The 16,928-nt window shown below is 43.1% G+C and overlaps 1 protein-coding gene across 6 annotated transcripts in view; it reads left to right on the forward strand.

Annotated features, from left to right (window-relative positions):
• atp11b (ATPase phospholipid transporting 11B (putative)) overlaps window positions 1-16,928 on the forward strand; it is a 37,069-nt gene that overhangs the window by 7,719 nt on the left and 12,422 nt on the right. For all 6 annotated transcript variants that reach the window (XM_034293907.1, XM_034293911.1, XM_010896941.4 and 3 more), the window contains exons 7-23: window positions 511-614; window positions 830-877; window positions 994-1,058; window positions 1,199-1,280; window positions 1,387-1,537; window positions 1,957-2,154; window positions 5,545-5,703; window positions 6,192-6,370; window positions 6,919-6,987; window positions 7,068-7,141; window positions 7,321-7,424; window positions 7,913-8,094; window positions 10,561-10,764; window positions 14,749-14,902; window positions 15,407-15,509; window positions 15,832-15,977; window positions 16,082-16,141. In XM_034293907.1, coding sequence (XP_034149798.1) covers window positions 511-614; window positions 830-877; window positions 994-1,058; window positions 1,199-1,280; window positions 1,387-1,537; window positions 1,957-2,154; window positions 5,545-5,703; window positions 6,192-6,370; window positions 6,919-6,987; window positions 7,068-7,141; window positions 7,321-7,424; window positions 7,913-8,094; window positions 10,561-10,764; window positions 14,749-14,902; window positions 15,407-15,509; window positions 15,832-15,977; window positions 16,082-16,141 — 2,082 coding nt within the window. The remainder of the gene's footprint in view (window positions 1-510; window positions 615-829; window positions 878-993; window positions 1,059-1,198; window positions 1,281-1,386; window positions 1,538-1,956; window positions 2,155-5,544; window positions 5,704-6,191; window positions 6,371-6,918; window positions 6,988-7,067; window positions 7,142-7,320; window positions 7,425-7,912; window positions 8,095-10,560; window positions 10,765-14,748; window positions 14,903-15,406; window positions 15,510-15,831; window positions 15,978-16,081; window positions 16,142-16,928) is intronic.

Below are 16,928 nucleotides of genomic sequence, written 5' to 3' on the forward strand. Positions count from 1 at the left end.
TTTCTTGTACTAATTTAAAAAAAATGCTTTATAAAATATAATATGCCAGAGGCAGTATCTGATTATCTGCTTCTAATCATAGTGCTTGGCCTATACCAGGGTATCTTTTCATCTGCTTATTTTTTAATTGTATGAAATTAAAAAGCAATTACCTAGTACTTTATTTTTCTTTATCGCCAATATTTTTCTTTATCTTCCATTGTTCAATATTAAGGGTGTAGCCTCTCTGTCATAAGCTGTCTATTTGGGTTGCAGTAATGACATTGAAATAAATGGGGGATGGGGTAAGTTTTCTCACCGAGGAGTTTTGAGGAGCAAAAGGTTGTACAGACAGCAGATTGCTGTGACATTGCTGAGTAAATGTTGATGACTTAACAGCGCTATTAGGCTACACTCTTCTATGTACACGTCTCCTTTTCCTCCTAGGCCCAAGGTTTCACTGAAATTATATATATATTTTTTTTATTAATGCAGTATTTGTCCTTCTCAATGAATGTGTTTCCAATCCAGACTCATTACTCTGTGCCGGAGACACTGGTGTCCCGTTCGGTATCCAGGCTGGAGTCTCTACATGCTGTGGTTGAGTGCCAGCAGCCAGATGCAGACCTGTACAGGTAAAGTCACAGTCCAGGACAACACCTTACCCTCACTGGCCACTCAGAATTTAGGTCTCCTTTCATTGTGCCGGGAACTGAACGGGACTGGTTTATTGTTTCTCACATTCCTACCGCCAGGAATGGAGGTATTGTTAGGTTTGACTGACAGGACTGTTAGCTTTGTGGTTTCCCAGTTGCTTTCCACACTCCGCAGAAAATGCCTCTACTTTCAGGTTTGTTGGGCGAATAACCATAACACAGCAAGGAGAAGAAATTGTCAGGTGAGATTTCTTGTTGATTGGAATATAATCTGGGGTGTGTATAATCTCTCACCTTATTTCAGGTTGAGAGAAGCTCTTCTGTTGCATTGTTTGCTTATTTATCACTTCCTCATTAGACCCCTAGGACCAGAAAACCTGCTGCTTCGAGGTGCGAGATTAAAAAATACTAAAGAGATTTTTGGTAAGTGCCGTTCTGTTCCCGCTGTGGTTCTTGTGGTTGTCATTTTGATATCCGTTTGCTGTTCTTACACTAATTTCTCATAGTTGTTTCTTGGAGGTTTCTATGGAGGTTTCAGTACAGTTCCACTCTTTGACTCACAGGTGTGGCAGTTTACACTGGGATGGAGTCCAAGATGGCTCTGAACTACAAGTGCAAGTCCCAGAAGCGCTCTGCAGTAGAAAAGTGAGCTATAGGACATTTTGCACCTCTACAGCAATTCTGAACACTTGTTAATTTGCTCTACTCAGGTTTCAGGATAAGCCCCTACACTGTACCCCCCCTCCCCCAGGTCCATGAATACCTTTCTGCTCATCTACCTTGGCATCCTACTGTTTGAGGCCGTCCTCAGCACCATCCTGAAGTATGCCTGGCAAGCTGAGAACAAGTGGGATGAGCCCTTCTACAACCAAAAGACTGAGCAAGAGAGAAATAGCAGCCAGGTCAGTCGCTCTCTGAGGCACTGTTTCACGCCAATTGAAATCATGCTCTAATTCAGACGGTCTTACATTCCTGGATATTTTCTTTTTTGCCAATGGTTAGTTGTTTTTGGGAATGATGCAGTGAATGAAAGAGGGGGAGGATATGTTAATGACTCTTGGTGTTACTCCCCACACTGTAACAGTGGACATGAGTAGTCAGAGTATTGTGACTGGGCATGAATGTGCCTCTCAACCAGACAGCCCTGTGTGGCTGGCTGACACTTCCCATCAGTCATTTAGAAGTGTGCTTTCCTAAACCGTCCATTTGGATCTTCTTGAGCCAACTCCCCTGGCCGATCCTGAAGTTTCACTGATTTCCTGGCGTTTCTGTTGACAGATCCTGAAGTTCATCTCTGATTTCCTGGCATTTCTGTCGACAGATCCTGAAGTTCATCTCTGATTTCCTGGCGTTTCTTGTCCTGTACAACTTCATCATCCCCATATCGCTCTACGTCACTGTGGAGATGCAGAAGTTCCTTGGCTCGTTTTTTATTGGCTGGGACCTGGACCTCTACCACGAGGAGAGCAACCAAATGGCGCAGGTCAACACGTCTGATCTGAACGAGGAGCTGGGGCAGGTATGGACTCGAAGCCCTTACCTATTAGGAGTCTGTTTATGGTGACATCTTGTCCAATGGTCCCCACTGTACCCTGACCTTCACTGGATCATTGTTACAGTATCTCACAGAAGTGAGTACACCCCTCACATTTTTGCAAATATTTGATCATATTTTTTCATGTGACTGAGGAAATGTAGTGGGTGTACAGCTGTTACACTATAACAGTGTAAATTTGCTGTCCCCTCAAAATAATTCAACACACAGCCATTAATGTATAAACCGCTGGCAAAAAAAGTGAGTACCCCCCTAAGGGAAAATGTCCAAATTGGGCCCAAAGTGTCAATATTTTGTGTGGCCACCATTATTTTACCATCACGGAGCTGGTGGATGTTAGACACCTTGCACTCTTCCACTTTCCGTTTGAGGATACGCTACATGCTCAATAGGGTTTAGGTCTGGAGACATGCTTGGCCAGTCCATCACCTTTACCCTCCGCTTCTTTAGCAAGGCAGTGGTCGTCTTGGAGGTGTGTTTGGGGTCGTTATCATGTTGGAAAACTGCCCTGTGGCCCAGTCTCAGAAGGGAGGGGATCTTGCTCTGCTTCAGTATGTCACAGTACATGTATACATTCATGGTTCCCTCAATGAACAGTAGCTCCCCAGTGCCGGCAGCAATCATGCAGACCCAGACCATGACACTCCCACCACCATGCTTGACTGTAGGCAAGAAACACTTGTCTTTGTACTCCTCACCTGGTTGACACCACACACACTTGAAACCATCTGAACCAAATAAGTTTATCTTGGTCTCATCAGACCACAGGACATGGTTCTAGTAATCCATGTTCTTAGTCTGCTTGTCTTCAGCAAAGTGTTTGTGAGCTTTCTTGTGCATCATTAGAAGAGAATTCCTTCTGGGACGACAGCCAAGCAGACCAATAAGATGCAGTGTGCGGCGTATGGTCTGAGCACTGACAGGCTGACCCCCCCCCCATCTTCAACCTCTGCAGCAATGCTGGCAGCACTCATACGTCTATTTCCCAAAGACAACCTCTGGATATGACGCTAAGCATGTGCCTTCAACGTGTTTGGTTGACCGTGGCAAGGCCTGTTCTGAGTGGAACCTGTCCTGTTAAACCGCTGTATGGTCTTGGCCACCATGCTGCAGCTCAGTTTCAGGGTCTTGGCAATCTTCTTATAGCCTAGGCCATCTTTATGTAGAGCAACAATTCTTTTTCAGATCCTCAGAGTTCTTTGCCATGAGGTGCCATGTTGAACTTCCAGTGACCAGTATGAGGGAGTGTGAGAGCGATAACACCAAATTTAACACACCTGCTCCCCATTCACACCTGGGATCTTGTAACACTAACAAGTCACATGGGGAGGGAAAATGGCTAATTGGACCCAATTTGGACATTTTCACTAAGGGGAGTTGCCAGCGGTTAACACGTTAATGGCTGTGTGTTGAGTTATTTAAAGGGGCCAACAAATGTACACTTACATAACTGTGAAAAGATATAATCAAATATTAGCAAAAATGTGAGGGGTGTACTCACTTCTGTGAGATACTGTGTAAATCACCCGTAACCAAAATGTGGTTGAGTTGATAGCTGGCCGTGTGAAAAAAAAAAAAAATCGGTCCTTGAGCATGGCGGTTGCGTTGGTTTACGTTGTAACTATTAACTACCCGTTTTACTTTACAAAGTAGCCAAGCCCTAATCCGAAAACATTAGTGTTCAGGGAAGTACATTATATTATACACTTCCTCTCATATTGTAATTCTTCACATTGTAAATGGCAAAACATTATTGTATGAAAGGGGTCTCTGGCCTACAGCGCAAACAGAAATTCTAAATGTGGCCCCCCAGTGAAAATGATTGCTCAGCTCTGGATTAGCATCTTGGGTCAGGATTAGGGAGTAGGGAATCAATTATTCTGCTCCCAATAAGCATAGAAAGAAAACTGGTGTGGCTATGGAAAGAAGCTGACCGTAGCCAATCCAACTCAAAGTTGGCTGTGGAGAAAACAGGCTTATACACTTTTCCAACCTATTTGAAGTCGAGATAACCAATACAAGTTTAACCAGTGTGCTGATGGCGTGCAGATCTCCTCTGGAGGGGAGCATAATATCATGCTCCCCTCTTGCACAGGTTGCTTTTTGAAGTGCTCTGGGCTGATGGAAACATGAGCTGTGGTCTTTGAAAGGTGCAGTGGAGGCAACTGCTGGTGCCAATCCAAAACCAATAAGCCCAGTTATCTAATGAGCAAACCCATTGGAGTTCCTTCATGTCAGAAAGCATACAGCTATCTTGAACGTAAGTTGTTTCTGGCGTTTGGGGGACACGACTTAGGAGCTTGGACATGAGTGTTCAACCAAGCTTGATATGTTTGGCATTTCCTCTCCGCATGTGGTCTTGAAGCTAGAGGCTGTGAGCGAGATGGCCCTACAGAGATTCGAAATCTGTTTGCCAGTGTGCATGTTTCACAAAGATTGGGTTAGTTGTACTGGGTATATTCATGTAAATATTTTAATGTTGTTATTGAGCGTGTTGAACGCTGGTCTGAGAGGGAACTGCCCTCTGATATTGGTGGGACTGCCAAAAGATCAGAGACGGCAGAACACACCGCTTGGCTAAGGTTAGTTAGGTTTGAGAATAGCCTGTAGGTATGGGGGGGCAGTTCCCCCTGCTGCCCTGTAGGCAACGTCCATGGTTTTGTAGTGAATGTGAGCTTCAACAGGAATCCTGTGGAGTGTTCAGATGTGTCGGTGAAAGTTAAACATCATGCAGGTTGCAAGGGTTTAGTGGCATAAGCAGAGCGCTCCACCAGCAGTGAGTGAAATGTGCGATTAAAAAGTGCCTGTGTTAGGGTGTACTGCTTCCGGTATGGCCTTACTACGGATGTTGTGGAGCGTGAACCTTCAGGAGTGAGTCATTGCCCTGATGGTGGCGGGGAACGACAGGATGTTGTTGGGGTCATAATGGGGAACTTACAAAAGGAAATGTGTTCCCCGGTTTACCAGAATGCCAGATAATGTTGTAGTGAGGGAGGTGTTTGTTACAGAAGTAGGCTGCTTATTTAATTGTTACATAGAACAGGCCAATTGTCAGTCTTCATGTTATGATGGAACAATCTTGGTTATCAGTGCATGCATACAATAATAATATTCAGAACTCTGAGACACATTCACAGGCTTGACAGTATGTGGCCTTCAGGTTTTCAGGCATACTTGATTCCCCAGATAGCCATGTGCTGTTAGTCATGTCTGTAGATATTGTACTAGCAGTCTTTCAACGATTAGAAGGAGGTATTATCTGTTTCCCAGTAGATTTCCAGATTGTCCAGAATTGTTGGAATCCCTGTTATATTTGTGGATGTGTTATGACCAGTTTCTGTTTGTTTATTTTAGGTGGAATATGTGTTTACTGATAAAACTGGTACTCTGACGGAGAACGAGATGCTGTTCCGTGAATGTTCAATCAATGGTGTCAAATACCAGGAAATCAATGGAAAGCTTGTACCTGAGGGGATGACTGATGACTCACTGGATGGATCTTCACCTCGTCTGGTAAAATCCCATTTAACCCCCTTGCCCAAGTGACTTGCAGTACAGCATTGATCCAATTATTGTCTGTGCATTCATTAAATGTCTGCACTGGTAATTGATTCTGCATTTCAACCCCTGCTGTCCATTAATTCACAGGCTGTCTTCATGGCTATGATATTGTACTCATGTTGGTCTCTTCCTCTCTGTTTTTTCTATTCATCTTTGTTTCTCTTGGTCTATCTTACTCTCTTGGTCTGTCTCACCATCTCTCTTTCTGGCTGTCTTTCTCCATTCATCTCTGTCCCTCTCGCTCGCTCTGTCCCTCTCGCTCGCTCTGTCCCTCTCGCTCGCTCTGTCCCTCTCGCTCGCTCTGTCCCTCTCGCTCGCTCTGTCCCTCTCGCTCGCTCTGTCCCTCTCGCTCGCTCTGTCCCTCTCGCTCGCTCTGTTGGTCTCTCTCTGTCTGTCGGCCTGTCTTTTTCGCTTTGTGTTTCTTTGTCTGCCTCCATCAGAGTTGCGAGGAGTTGCTGTTCCTGAAGGCGGTGTCGCTGTGTCACACAGTGCAAATTAGCTACGAGCAGCCAGGCGATGGCCCAGGGGACCCGTTCTCCCACGCCAATGGCTTTTCCTCCCAGATGGAGTACTACGCCTCCTCCCCAGACGAGAAAGCACTTGTGGAAGCCACTAAAAGGTACCCTGGGGGATAGCTGTCATGCCTCACTGTTCAACCCATTTGTACCTCTCTCAGTAAATCTCATTAATATCTATAGCTTTTACCAGGGCTGGTCTCTATGGCCTTTTTAGACATATAAGCACTCAGACAAATGAAAATCTGAGACCAATTGTTTTAGGGCCTTTGTGTATTCCAGACCACTGTCTGGATATTGGAGTTATGGTCATGTGCTCTATGCGAAACGTTCTGCATGTTTAAAGGGACATTTCCTTTTTAACGTTAGTCAATATTTTCCATTTTCATTGTTGATGCATCATCCAAACAGTTGTTTTGTTTAAAGTTCCATTTGTGAGATTTGGCTGTGTAATTACGTGCACGGACATACCAAAAGATATGTTTAAAAACATCCCCTCAATCAACTACACAACCATTTCATGTCTTTGAGGTCAATAAATGCATGTCAATGCAAAAACAAGTATGTGGAATATAAGGTCTAACATGCTAAAGAAGTGTTCTTTGAAGTATTCATGTTCAACTGTGTCGCACATGATTCATTGTAATTGCAGGATGGGCGTGACCTTTATGGGTAGTCATGGAGAAACCATGGAAATTAAAACACTGGGGAAGTCAGAGAAGTAAGTATAATTCTAATGTAATTATGTTCATTTTATGTACACACAAAGGGCAGTAGTACTGATCTTCCTTTGTTCCACAGGTATAAACTACTCCACATACTTGAGTTTGATGCAAACCGAAGGCGTATGAGTGTCATTCTACAGACACCCTCAGGTTCAGTGGGATTTTCCTCCATATCTGACTGGCTCATTCATTAACATTGGATTTCATTGCATTTTATTTGGCCTTGTAACATAATCGAATCCCCTCCCCAATTCTCTCCGCTATTCTGAGTTTCATATCTGGCCCACTGTCATGGTGTCCACTAACTCTCAGTTTTTCTTTTGCTGTAGGGGAGAAAATGCTGTTTACAAAGGGAGCCGAGTCCGCCGTCCTTCCCTTCACTACAGGTGGAGAGATAGACAAAACCAGAGTACATGTAGATGAGTTTGCCTTGGTGAGTAGACCATGTGACGTTACATCTCGTTAGACTCTTGCAATGTACTCTTCCCAGACAATTCTTTGGGCGATGCTGAATGCTTGTTATCTGCACTGAAAAGCACTCCAGTGCATCCTGGGTCACCTCCTGCCTGAAAGGAACATCTGCACACGTGGACATATTCATGCTTGCATTTTCCTCTTACAGCAATGTAGATGAATGTCACATGCTATGTTAAAATACCACCTGCTTGGGATGAAAAGAATACAGAAATCTTTCCCTGTTGGAGTTCTGAGTGACTGATTGTTCTCCGTGTAATAATTACTTATGACATTTTCCACTGCAGGCCCTTTAGGATTAGCAATACATCCTGCATCCTAACAGCACATTGGTCCAGATATCATCAGGATCTACACAGAGATTTATGTTTTCATTTGTGACTGTCAGGCGAGTGATTTATTTCATAAAGAATCAGTCCCTGACAGCTACTCATTCCCCCTCCCCAGAAGGGCCTGCGGACATTGGTGGTGGCCTGCAGACACTTCAGTGCGGAGGAGTACGTCGAGGTGGACCGGCTACTCCACGAAGCCTGCACGGCCCTGCAGCAGAGAGAGGAGAGGCTGGCCGAGGTTTTCAGCTTCATAGAGAAGGACCTGGAGCTGCTGGGTGCGACCGCGGTGGAGGACAAGTATGTCAAATAACACTCTGGTTCATGTCTGGTCAAAAAGTGTGCTCAGGAGCACGGAGTAATGTCTGAAAAGGGTTGGTTGTCACTTTGAATAGTGCTTGGTGATGATATGGGTTAATCTAGTGTCAACATGGCCAGTGTCTAGTGGCTGGTGTCCGCGTCGCCTGGTTACCCATAGGGAACACGCCATGCCCACGAATGTCAGTCTCTTCTCCGGTCTGGATCTGAATACCTCGCCGGCGAGTTCTCGAACTAAAAGGTCACTGTGGGATTGGTCCCAGATACGTATATGGGCTGGAGCAGAGCCGGAACCTGCGTGAGTATTGTAACATCCAAAATGTGTTGTTGGCTTAGATACGGTACTCTGCTTTCGACAAAATTCGAACATCGCTCGTTTTGGTGTCAGGCATTTTTATGATTGGTTGAAAAGAAAAGGAGCGAATTCGAAGTCACACTGCAGCTGAAAATGTGCCCTGAAGTCAGCATCCACTGTATCACTCAGGGCTGCAACAGTTTGACCTCAGGACCAATGGTCATAATGGAAGCAGTCTGCTACTGAAGGATGTAGGGAACCTTAAAACCGTGGGAGAATTTGGTTTGAGTCGTCGGGCTTGTGGTTATGTGTTCTTTTGGCGACAGGTTGTTTACCTTGACCTCTCATTGTGACTCAGTCCCGGCGGGCAGTAGTCTTCCTGGAGGCTCAGCCTCACCCCATTAGGGACTAATGCAGTTAGCCCCTCAAATGTGAATCATGCACCACACACACACACACACACACACACGCGCGCGCATCCCTGCTATGTGTCACGTAATGTGCCTGCCGCTGCTAGGAGATTGTGCTGGGATTTTTGGGATTTGGGTTTCATTAACAGTGGTTAAAGAGACTTCAAAGCAAGGCTTCAGAATGACAAGCAAAAGCTTGAGAATGATATTTAAGCTTGTTGTTTTTGTGAATGTGTCAAGGGACTCGTCATTAGGAAATTCAATGGCGTATGCATGCTGCATTAAATTAATTATGTCAAACCATCTTGCTTGGCACTAGTTGCCCATGGCTTAGTTTCTCGTGCATACTAAAATGACACTACTGTATGTCGATGCCAGTTGCTGCATTTATTACATAGAATTTCTGAGACATGGCTGCTACAGCTCCTTATCATTCACATATAATGCACAGAGTGAGTCAGAATAAGTCAGTCTGGATTTGGTCAGTGGCAATCCAGAAGCGATTGCTGGTTGCCGGCTGCATTTGTGTGCTTGCTAGTGTGCGTGTGTGCGTGAGTGCTTGTGCATGCATTGCTTTGACATCTACCTGAGATGAAGCCCAGTCTCTTCTTTCTATCCCCTAAATGTCTCTATCTCTCTAATAAATGCTTCCTCTGGCGTTCACAGATCTTCTGGATTTCCTCACTCAAAGGATGCTTCTCTTCGCACCCCCCAAAACTTTCCAAGTATTGAGCATCTACGTTATTGAGAATCTACGTTATTGAGAAAATGATCACTCTTAAGATCACCCTCTCCTTAGACTCTTAATCAGTCTGGCTTTTACTGCCTACTTTTAACTTCTCTATCTGAACGCCCTGGTTGTAAATCATGCTTTTTTTTAAGGGAAAGGGGATGTTTGTCAGTTGGTACACAAGGTCTAACCGAGAATAGTTTTTTGTATTTCACCCCCCTCCCGCTGAGCAGTTACGGTTCAATTCTTTCTTCAGGGATAGAATGACAGATTTATCACGTTGCGTTGAAGTTAGAATTGAAGATCGCAGAGAGCTTTCCTCATAGCTACTCCTCACGCCATTTAGAGCTTGATTGGATCCGGAAAGTCCTGCCAACAATTCCTTCCTAACTCTTACCAGGCAATGCTGGGCAATTCACATCTCTAGTGGGACTTTCCACCTAATCCTCAGTTTGGTGGGGACAGTTATGGCTGGAACCCAGAATAATGGTCAAGGAAATCCTTTTCATGTGGGAGGTTGATGTAATAATGGCCTGGTGTGGCCATGAAACATTGCTGATCTACTTATTACCACTATTGATTTCAATGTCATATCAACTTCCATAATACATTAAACGGTTGATAATTAAGAGATTGGTCTGAGTTACAGGCCACAGCCTACACACTCAGGAGGATGAACTCAAAACACTCCAATATAATATGTATTTGAGACTAATCAGACAGGTTCAAGGAATTGTGCAAATACAATCTGTAAGTTTGCCTTTGGTGGTTCAGGGATGAAACGCTAGAGGCACAAAAAAAAGCAAACACAGACAGTGGAAATATAACTGTTGGTGGTGTGTGTTTCTTCAGTCCCCACTGTGCCATGCGATGTTGTTTTATCAGTATTTTAAAGGTAATACACTCACTGAACCTGCCCCCATGGTCATACCAGGGCGCCACTGTTGCGGGAATGTGTACGACATCTTGTTCTACCTTTAGGCCCTTCACACTAACCTGTCTCATTCCCCCAGGCTACAGGAGAAGGTCCAGGAGACCATCGAGGCCCTGCGACTGGCCGGAATCAAGGTGTGGGTGCTGACTGGGGACAAGCATGAGACGGCGGTAAGCGTCAGCCTCTCTTGTGGCCACTTCCACCGCACCATGAACATCCTGGAGCTGGTGCAGCAGAAGTCTGACAACGAGTGTGCCGAGCAGCTCCGACAACTGGCCAGGAGGTAGGAACGCCTCTCTGTATGCCCACTTGTTTACAGTCGAGCAGCGCATGCTAAGTTTTGGAAGTTAAAAAAAACTTTTTTTATGCATTGTTGAGTAGTGCCTTTTTTATTTTTATGGATATTGTCAATTTATTTCAGGCTGTACTTCAGCTATTTTTTAAAGCTGCCTGCTATAAATTTTCAGCAGTGTCTCACTTTTCCATGTTCAGAAGTTGCATTAGCTTTCTTTCATTTTCAATATGCGGTCCTTCCAACAAATCAGTGTTTTAAAGATTTTACCTATGTTCTAATTTAACAAACAAGTGCTCTGGAAGCACTCAATGCTCTAGAATGCAGGAATAAATAGGCTTATGGAATACTATATTAAAGTGATTGTAGGCTATTTGATTGACAGTGTTGATGAAATATGATGTTTTGAAAAAATGACACTCTGGACATGAACTTATAATGTTTCATGAAATGCTTTGTTTGAATAGGATTTTCGATCACATTTGTTTTACGTGTAACAAAAAATCCAACTCTAGATTTAATTTATTTTAATTCGTTGTCACAGAAGCTAGAATGATGGTGGTAGTCCTCATTCCTTATGATGGTGGTAGTCCTCATTCCTTATGATGGTGGTAGTCCTCATTCCTAATGAGGAATATCACCTACCTGCAAAAAAAATGTGTGTGACGTAAGTAAAATAACACTCTATAGTGTTTTTTCAATTTCAGAGTTGTTTGGTTGTTCAATGTCTGGTTGTTTAAGGTTCCCAGTATATGTACTTTTCTAACCTATGGTTACCTTTGACTAAATGACTCCATAGGTTTTGAGATTTCATGCTAGCTCGTCTTGGGTGTACTAGGAAAATGTTACAGGAGAGACAAGTGGGACGGAATTAACAACATTTTAAGTAATGACATGGACACAATCTTTTCCCGCCACACACTCTCTGTACTGCTCCGTAAAAGCAGAGAAGAGAGTGCATGTAGCTAAGTTATGGAATTTCAGATAACATTGTCATAAAAAGTTGAAACTTGCAATTACACCTGTGTTTTCAGAATGCTTTTTCATTTTCTTACTGAATTAACAAAACCTCAAATATTCCACCTACAGTGGGGAGAACAAGTATTTGATACACTGCCGATTTTGCAGGTTTTCCCACTTACAAAGCATGTAGAAGTCTGTAATTATTATCATTGGTACGGAATCTAAAACAAATATCCAAACAATCATTGTATGATTTTGAAGTAATTTATTTGCATTTTATTGCATGACATAAGTATTTCATACATCAGAAAAGCAGAACTTAATATTTGATACAGAAACCTTTTGTTTGCAATTACAGAGATCATACGTTTCCTGTAGTTCTTGACCAGGTTTGCACACACTGCAGCAGGGATTTTGGCCCACTCCTCCATACAGACCTTCTCCAGATCCTTCAGGTTTCGGGGCTGTTGCTGGGCAATACGGACTTTTAGCTCCCTCCAAAGACTGGCTAGGCCACTCCAGGACCTTGAGATGCTTCTTACGGAGCCACTCCTTGGTTGCCCTGGCTGTGTGTTTCGGGTCGTTGTCATGCTGCACCCAGCCACGACCCATCTTTAATGCTCTTACTGAGGGAAGGAGGTTGTTGGCCAAGATCTCGCGATACATGGCCCCATCCATCCTCCCCTCAATACGGTGCAGTCGTCCTGTCCCCTTTGCAGAAAAGCATCCCCAAAGAATGATGTTTCCACCTCCATGCTTCACGGTTGGGATGGTGTTCTTGGGGTAGTACTTCTTCTTCCAAACGCGGCGAGTGAAGTTTAGACCAAAAAGCTCTATTTTTGTCTCATCAGACCACATGACCTTCTCCCATTCCTCTTCTGGATTATCCAGATGGTCATTGGCAAACTTCAGACAGGCCTGGACATGCGCTGGCTTGAGCAGGGGGACCTTGCGTGTGCTGCAGGATTTTAATCCATGACGGCGTAGTGTGTTACTAATGGTTTTCTTTGAGACTGTGGTCCCAGCTCTCTTCAGGTCATTGACCAGGTCCTGCCGTGTAGTTCTGGGCTGATCCCTCACCTTCCTCATGATGATTGATGCCCCACGAAGTGAGGTCTTGCATGGAGCCCCAGACCGAGGGAGATTGACCATCATCTTGAACTTCTTCCATTTTCTAATAATTGCCCCAACAATTGTTGCCTTCTCCACAAGCTGCTTGTCCATTGACATGTAGCCCATCCCAGCCTTGTGCAGGACTACAATTTTATCCCTGATGTCCTTACACAGCTCTCTGGTCTTGGCCATTGTGGAGAGGTTGGAGTCTGAGTGTGTGGACAGTCTTTGGTCTTTTATACAGGTAACGAGTTCAAACAGGTTCAGTTAATACAGGTAATGAGTGGAGAACAGGAGGGCTTCTTAAAGAAAAACTAGCAGGTCTGCGAGAGCCGGAATTCTTACTGGTTGGTAGGTGATCATACTTATGTCATGCAATAAAATGCTAATTCATTCTCAAAAAAATCATACAATGTGATTTTCTGGGTTTTCGTTTTAGATTCCGTCTCTCACAGTTGAAGTGTACCTATGATAAAAATTACAGACTTCTACATGCTTTCTAAGTAGGAAAACCTGCAAAATCGGCAGAGTATCAAATACTTGTTCTCTCCCATGTTAAATAATTTCCTTCATTATTTCTCAAAGCTGTTTAGAATAGCACTTTTCAAACTTAAGTAAAAACGGCTTTGTAAAACATCTTGCTACAAAATCTAAATTATTTGCATGTTTTTTCTATTTTATTAATACTATCAAGTTGTTTTAAAGAGAACACTGTTCAAGGTGTGGAAAACCACCCATTTAATATATAATAAGTAAAACACTTTTTAATCCAGGAATAGATTTGCAATAATAATTGAGAGATTAATCGATTACCCAAATGATTGTTAGTTGAAGCCCTGCAAATATCATGTAAACATTACTGCGATTTAATGTTGGGTTTACAGGCATGTTGACTATTCTACTTTCCTTCATGTCAGTGTAGCCTAATCAGGGTATTCAACATCAATATAAAAGGTTTAGGAGTCAGAGATTTATCATAATCACAATATCTTCTAAAGGCACTGGGAATCATACACGTTTCCTTTTTTTGTATGATGTGTCTATGCTATAAGCTTAAAATAAAATTGAGAAAATAGTGATCATGCCCATTTTGGTACTGTGGGGAAATTCAGCTTTTTCAATTGGGACAACATTTTTTGGCCTGTTTCTAGAATCACAAATTTTATCTGAATATAGTGGTCCAATTACTGTTAATCTGGGTACAAAGGTGGTCTGTAGGCCATCTTCTCAGCTAATCAGAGCTGCGTATGTAAATATTTTCAGAAAATCTTTCCGATTTGACGTGCCAAAAGACGCACGAAGGGAAATAAATGACTACGAATGTATTTTGTTGTGCTCATTTCATTGATCTAATGATTCACACTTTATGAATATTTTTATTTATTTTTTCTCCACTGTGGTCAGAAAGTGCTTATACAATTTGTCAGGATGTCTGGGTAGCTTTGGGAACCATTGCTTCTTTATCACAACTGATACAAATTTATCTTGTGGCACATTGGAGCAGTCGCTTTTCCAACGGTCTTATAAATGGTGAGAGAGGAGTCTTGGTGCCTGTCCCCTTTGGGAGTGTCATTTGGCACGGTCCATAGCTCACTGATGAGTCAGTCTGGGAACAGAGAAGGGCTGCATTTGAAATATACTTTATTATTTTTTGGGGAGGTTGTCACGGCATGAATCTGCCCACATAAGAACCGTGTGAACATTTCTGCAAACTGTATTGAGAAATCAAGACCAAACATGTTTCTGTATTTCATATGGGTGGATTATGTTGAGAGATGATGTGTGTTCCTATGTGTTAGATGCGCTGTAGAGGGTTCCACTCTAGCTCTCTCTCTCATGAGGACCTCGATCCCAGGGGCTGTATAGTTGCGTTATACCCACTCTCCCTCCCATCTGTAGGATCAAAGAGGACCATGTGATCCAGCATGGCCTGGTGGTGGATGGGGCAAGCCTGTCTCTGGCGTTGCGCGGCCACGAGAAGCTCTTCATGGAGGTGTGCAAGAACTGCTCCGCCGTGCTGTGCTGCCGCATGGCGCCCCTGCAGAAGGCCAAGGCGAGTGCTGTCACTGTCACTAAAACTGCCAGCCAGTCAACATTTGACCATTTAGCCATCCAGCAGATGCTCTTGTGCAGAGTAACTCACACAAGCAGTGACTCAAGCACTTTGCTCAAAAGCCCTAAGTACTTTACCATGTCGGATTGGGGATTTGACACCACATTTCTACTAATCGTTTTTATGTCAAGATTACTGTGTAATAACTCTACATTTGTGGAAGTTAATTAGTAGTTTTACATAATTTAAAGTATATGTGATTGTGGTTGTGTATTCTTATCTCTTATAACAGCAGTGAACTTGCATGACATCCATAAATTGTCTTTGAGAAGGCCTTAATGATGCCTAGCTATTACTGGTCCGTGCTTTGGAGAGTTGAGTATGGAGCTGCTGTGGTTTAAGCTGTCTGCTGTAGCTGGAGTTACACTAAAGGTTAATTGCCGTCGACATGCCCCTGGACTCATTTAGGCTGCTTTGTAATTAGGGTTCGTTGCTGTTTTGCAGGTGGTGAGATTGCTGAAAACGTCTCCAGAGAAACCCATAACTTTAGCCATAGGGGACGGAGCCAATGATGTCAGCATGATTCAAGAGGCCCATGTAGGGATTGGTTAGTGTTGCATTCCACACTGTTAAAAAATATTATATATCCGGTTACTCGTAGTAGTAATCAATAGATTCATCGATTATTGTAATTACCATCAGCTGCTGACTTAGTAAATAAAAGGGTCCCTCGTCATTATTGATTTGAATTGTCAGCAATTTAATAGTGTATTTCCTTTTGTTTTACTTAACTGCTGTATGCTAATGTGGAGTATTTGGTGTACTATAGAAGTAGAGAATGCTGATAAAAGCCGTGTGAATTTGGCAAAATCACAGAATGAATCTTCTGGTCTCAAGCTTTCAAAGTAAGACTTTCCTCTTATTTTCAGGGATCATGGGCAAGGAAGGAAGGCAAGCAGTACGAAACAGTGACTATGCAATTGCAAGGTTTAAATTTCTTTCCAAACTGCTGCTCGTCCATGGCCACTTCTACTACATTAGGATAGCAACCCTTGTACAGTACTTTTTTTACAAGGTGAGCTCGGTTTGACGGTGCTCTTTCATAACACATAAAAAAATGTATACATTAGTCGTTACCAGTTGTCTGAGTCTAAATCCCTTTTTTGTATCTTCTTTTAGAATGTGTGCTTTATCACGCCCCAGTTTTTATACCAGTTCGTCTGTTTGTTTTCACAACAAGTAAGTGTATTTCTGTGTCTCATTGGTTCTCTACGTTCATTTTTTGTGATCCCTTATTACGGTTGCTTTGGGAATGTTGGCAGTGTGTAGCTGAGAGAGCATCAACTCTTTCCATGTGGATTGTTAACACATGAGTTAGCCAAATGTAGGCCCATGTGTAGACGTGCCAAACTCATTCCATGGTGTGTCTGCTGATTTATTTGTCCAATCACGACCTATAGACCCAGGTGAGGGGAACAAGTTAAAGGACAAAGGAAAACCCTGCAGACTCTTGGCAGGGTTTTTCCTGGCTCAACATTAGGCTCGGGTGGTGTTCCAACCCCCGCGCTGCACTGGACACCCCTCTGTGATATACTTTATATAATATCTGGCTACACACTTGAAGAAAGACAACAATTGTAAAATTGTTAAATCTGCCTTGTTGGTCATGTCCACTTGAGCTAATATATGCTACAATGTCCTCCCTAAAAGCAACCAAAATATACAAGCAATGTATTTTTTCTTTACATATTAATATTTTCCTCTTTCTTTTTTTCCCCCTCTATTCATATATAGGTTTTTACACTCATGTTTTCTTTTCATTCTCCTCTGCCTGTCGATGACTAGTAGACATTTTATGGGATTGAAGTGCATCCAGCCTATGGTTTCTGCTTGGCTGTTTTACTAAACCCCCAAACACAATGGTTCCACAATGCTTCTAGTATACTGAGCATATTATTCCCTGTTCATTATGTCTGAGCCACCTGAAAACATTGACTGTGAAAACCCCTGGCTCCATATTTATTAG

This window comes from Esox lucius, chromosome 8 (assembly GCF_011004845.1).
Source record: "Esox lucius isolate fEsoLuc1 chromosome 8, fEsoLuc1.pri, whole genome shotgun sequence".
NCBI lineage: Eukaryota > Metazoa > Chordata > Actinopteri > Esociformes > Esocidae > Esox > Esox lucius.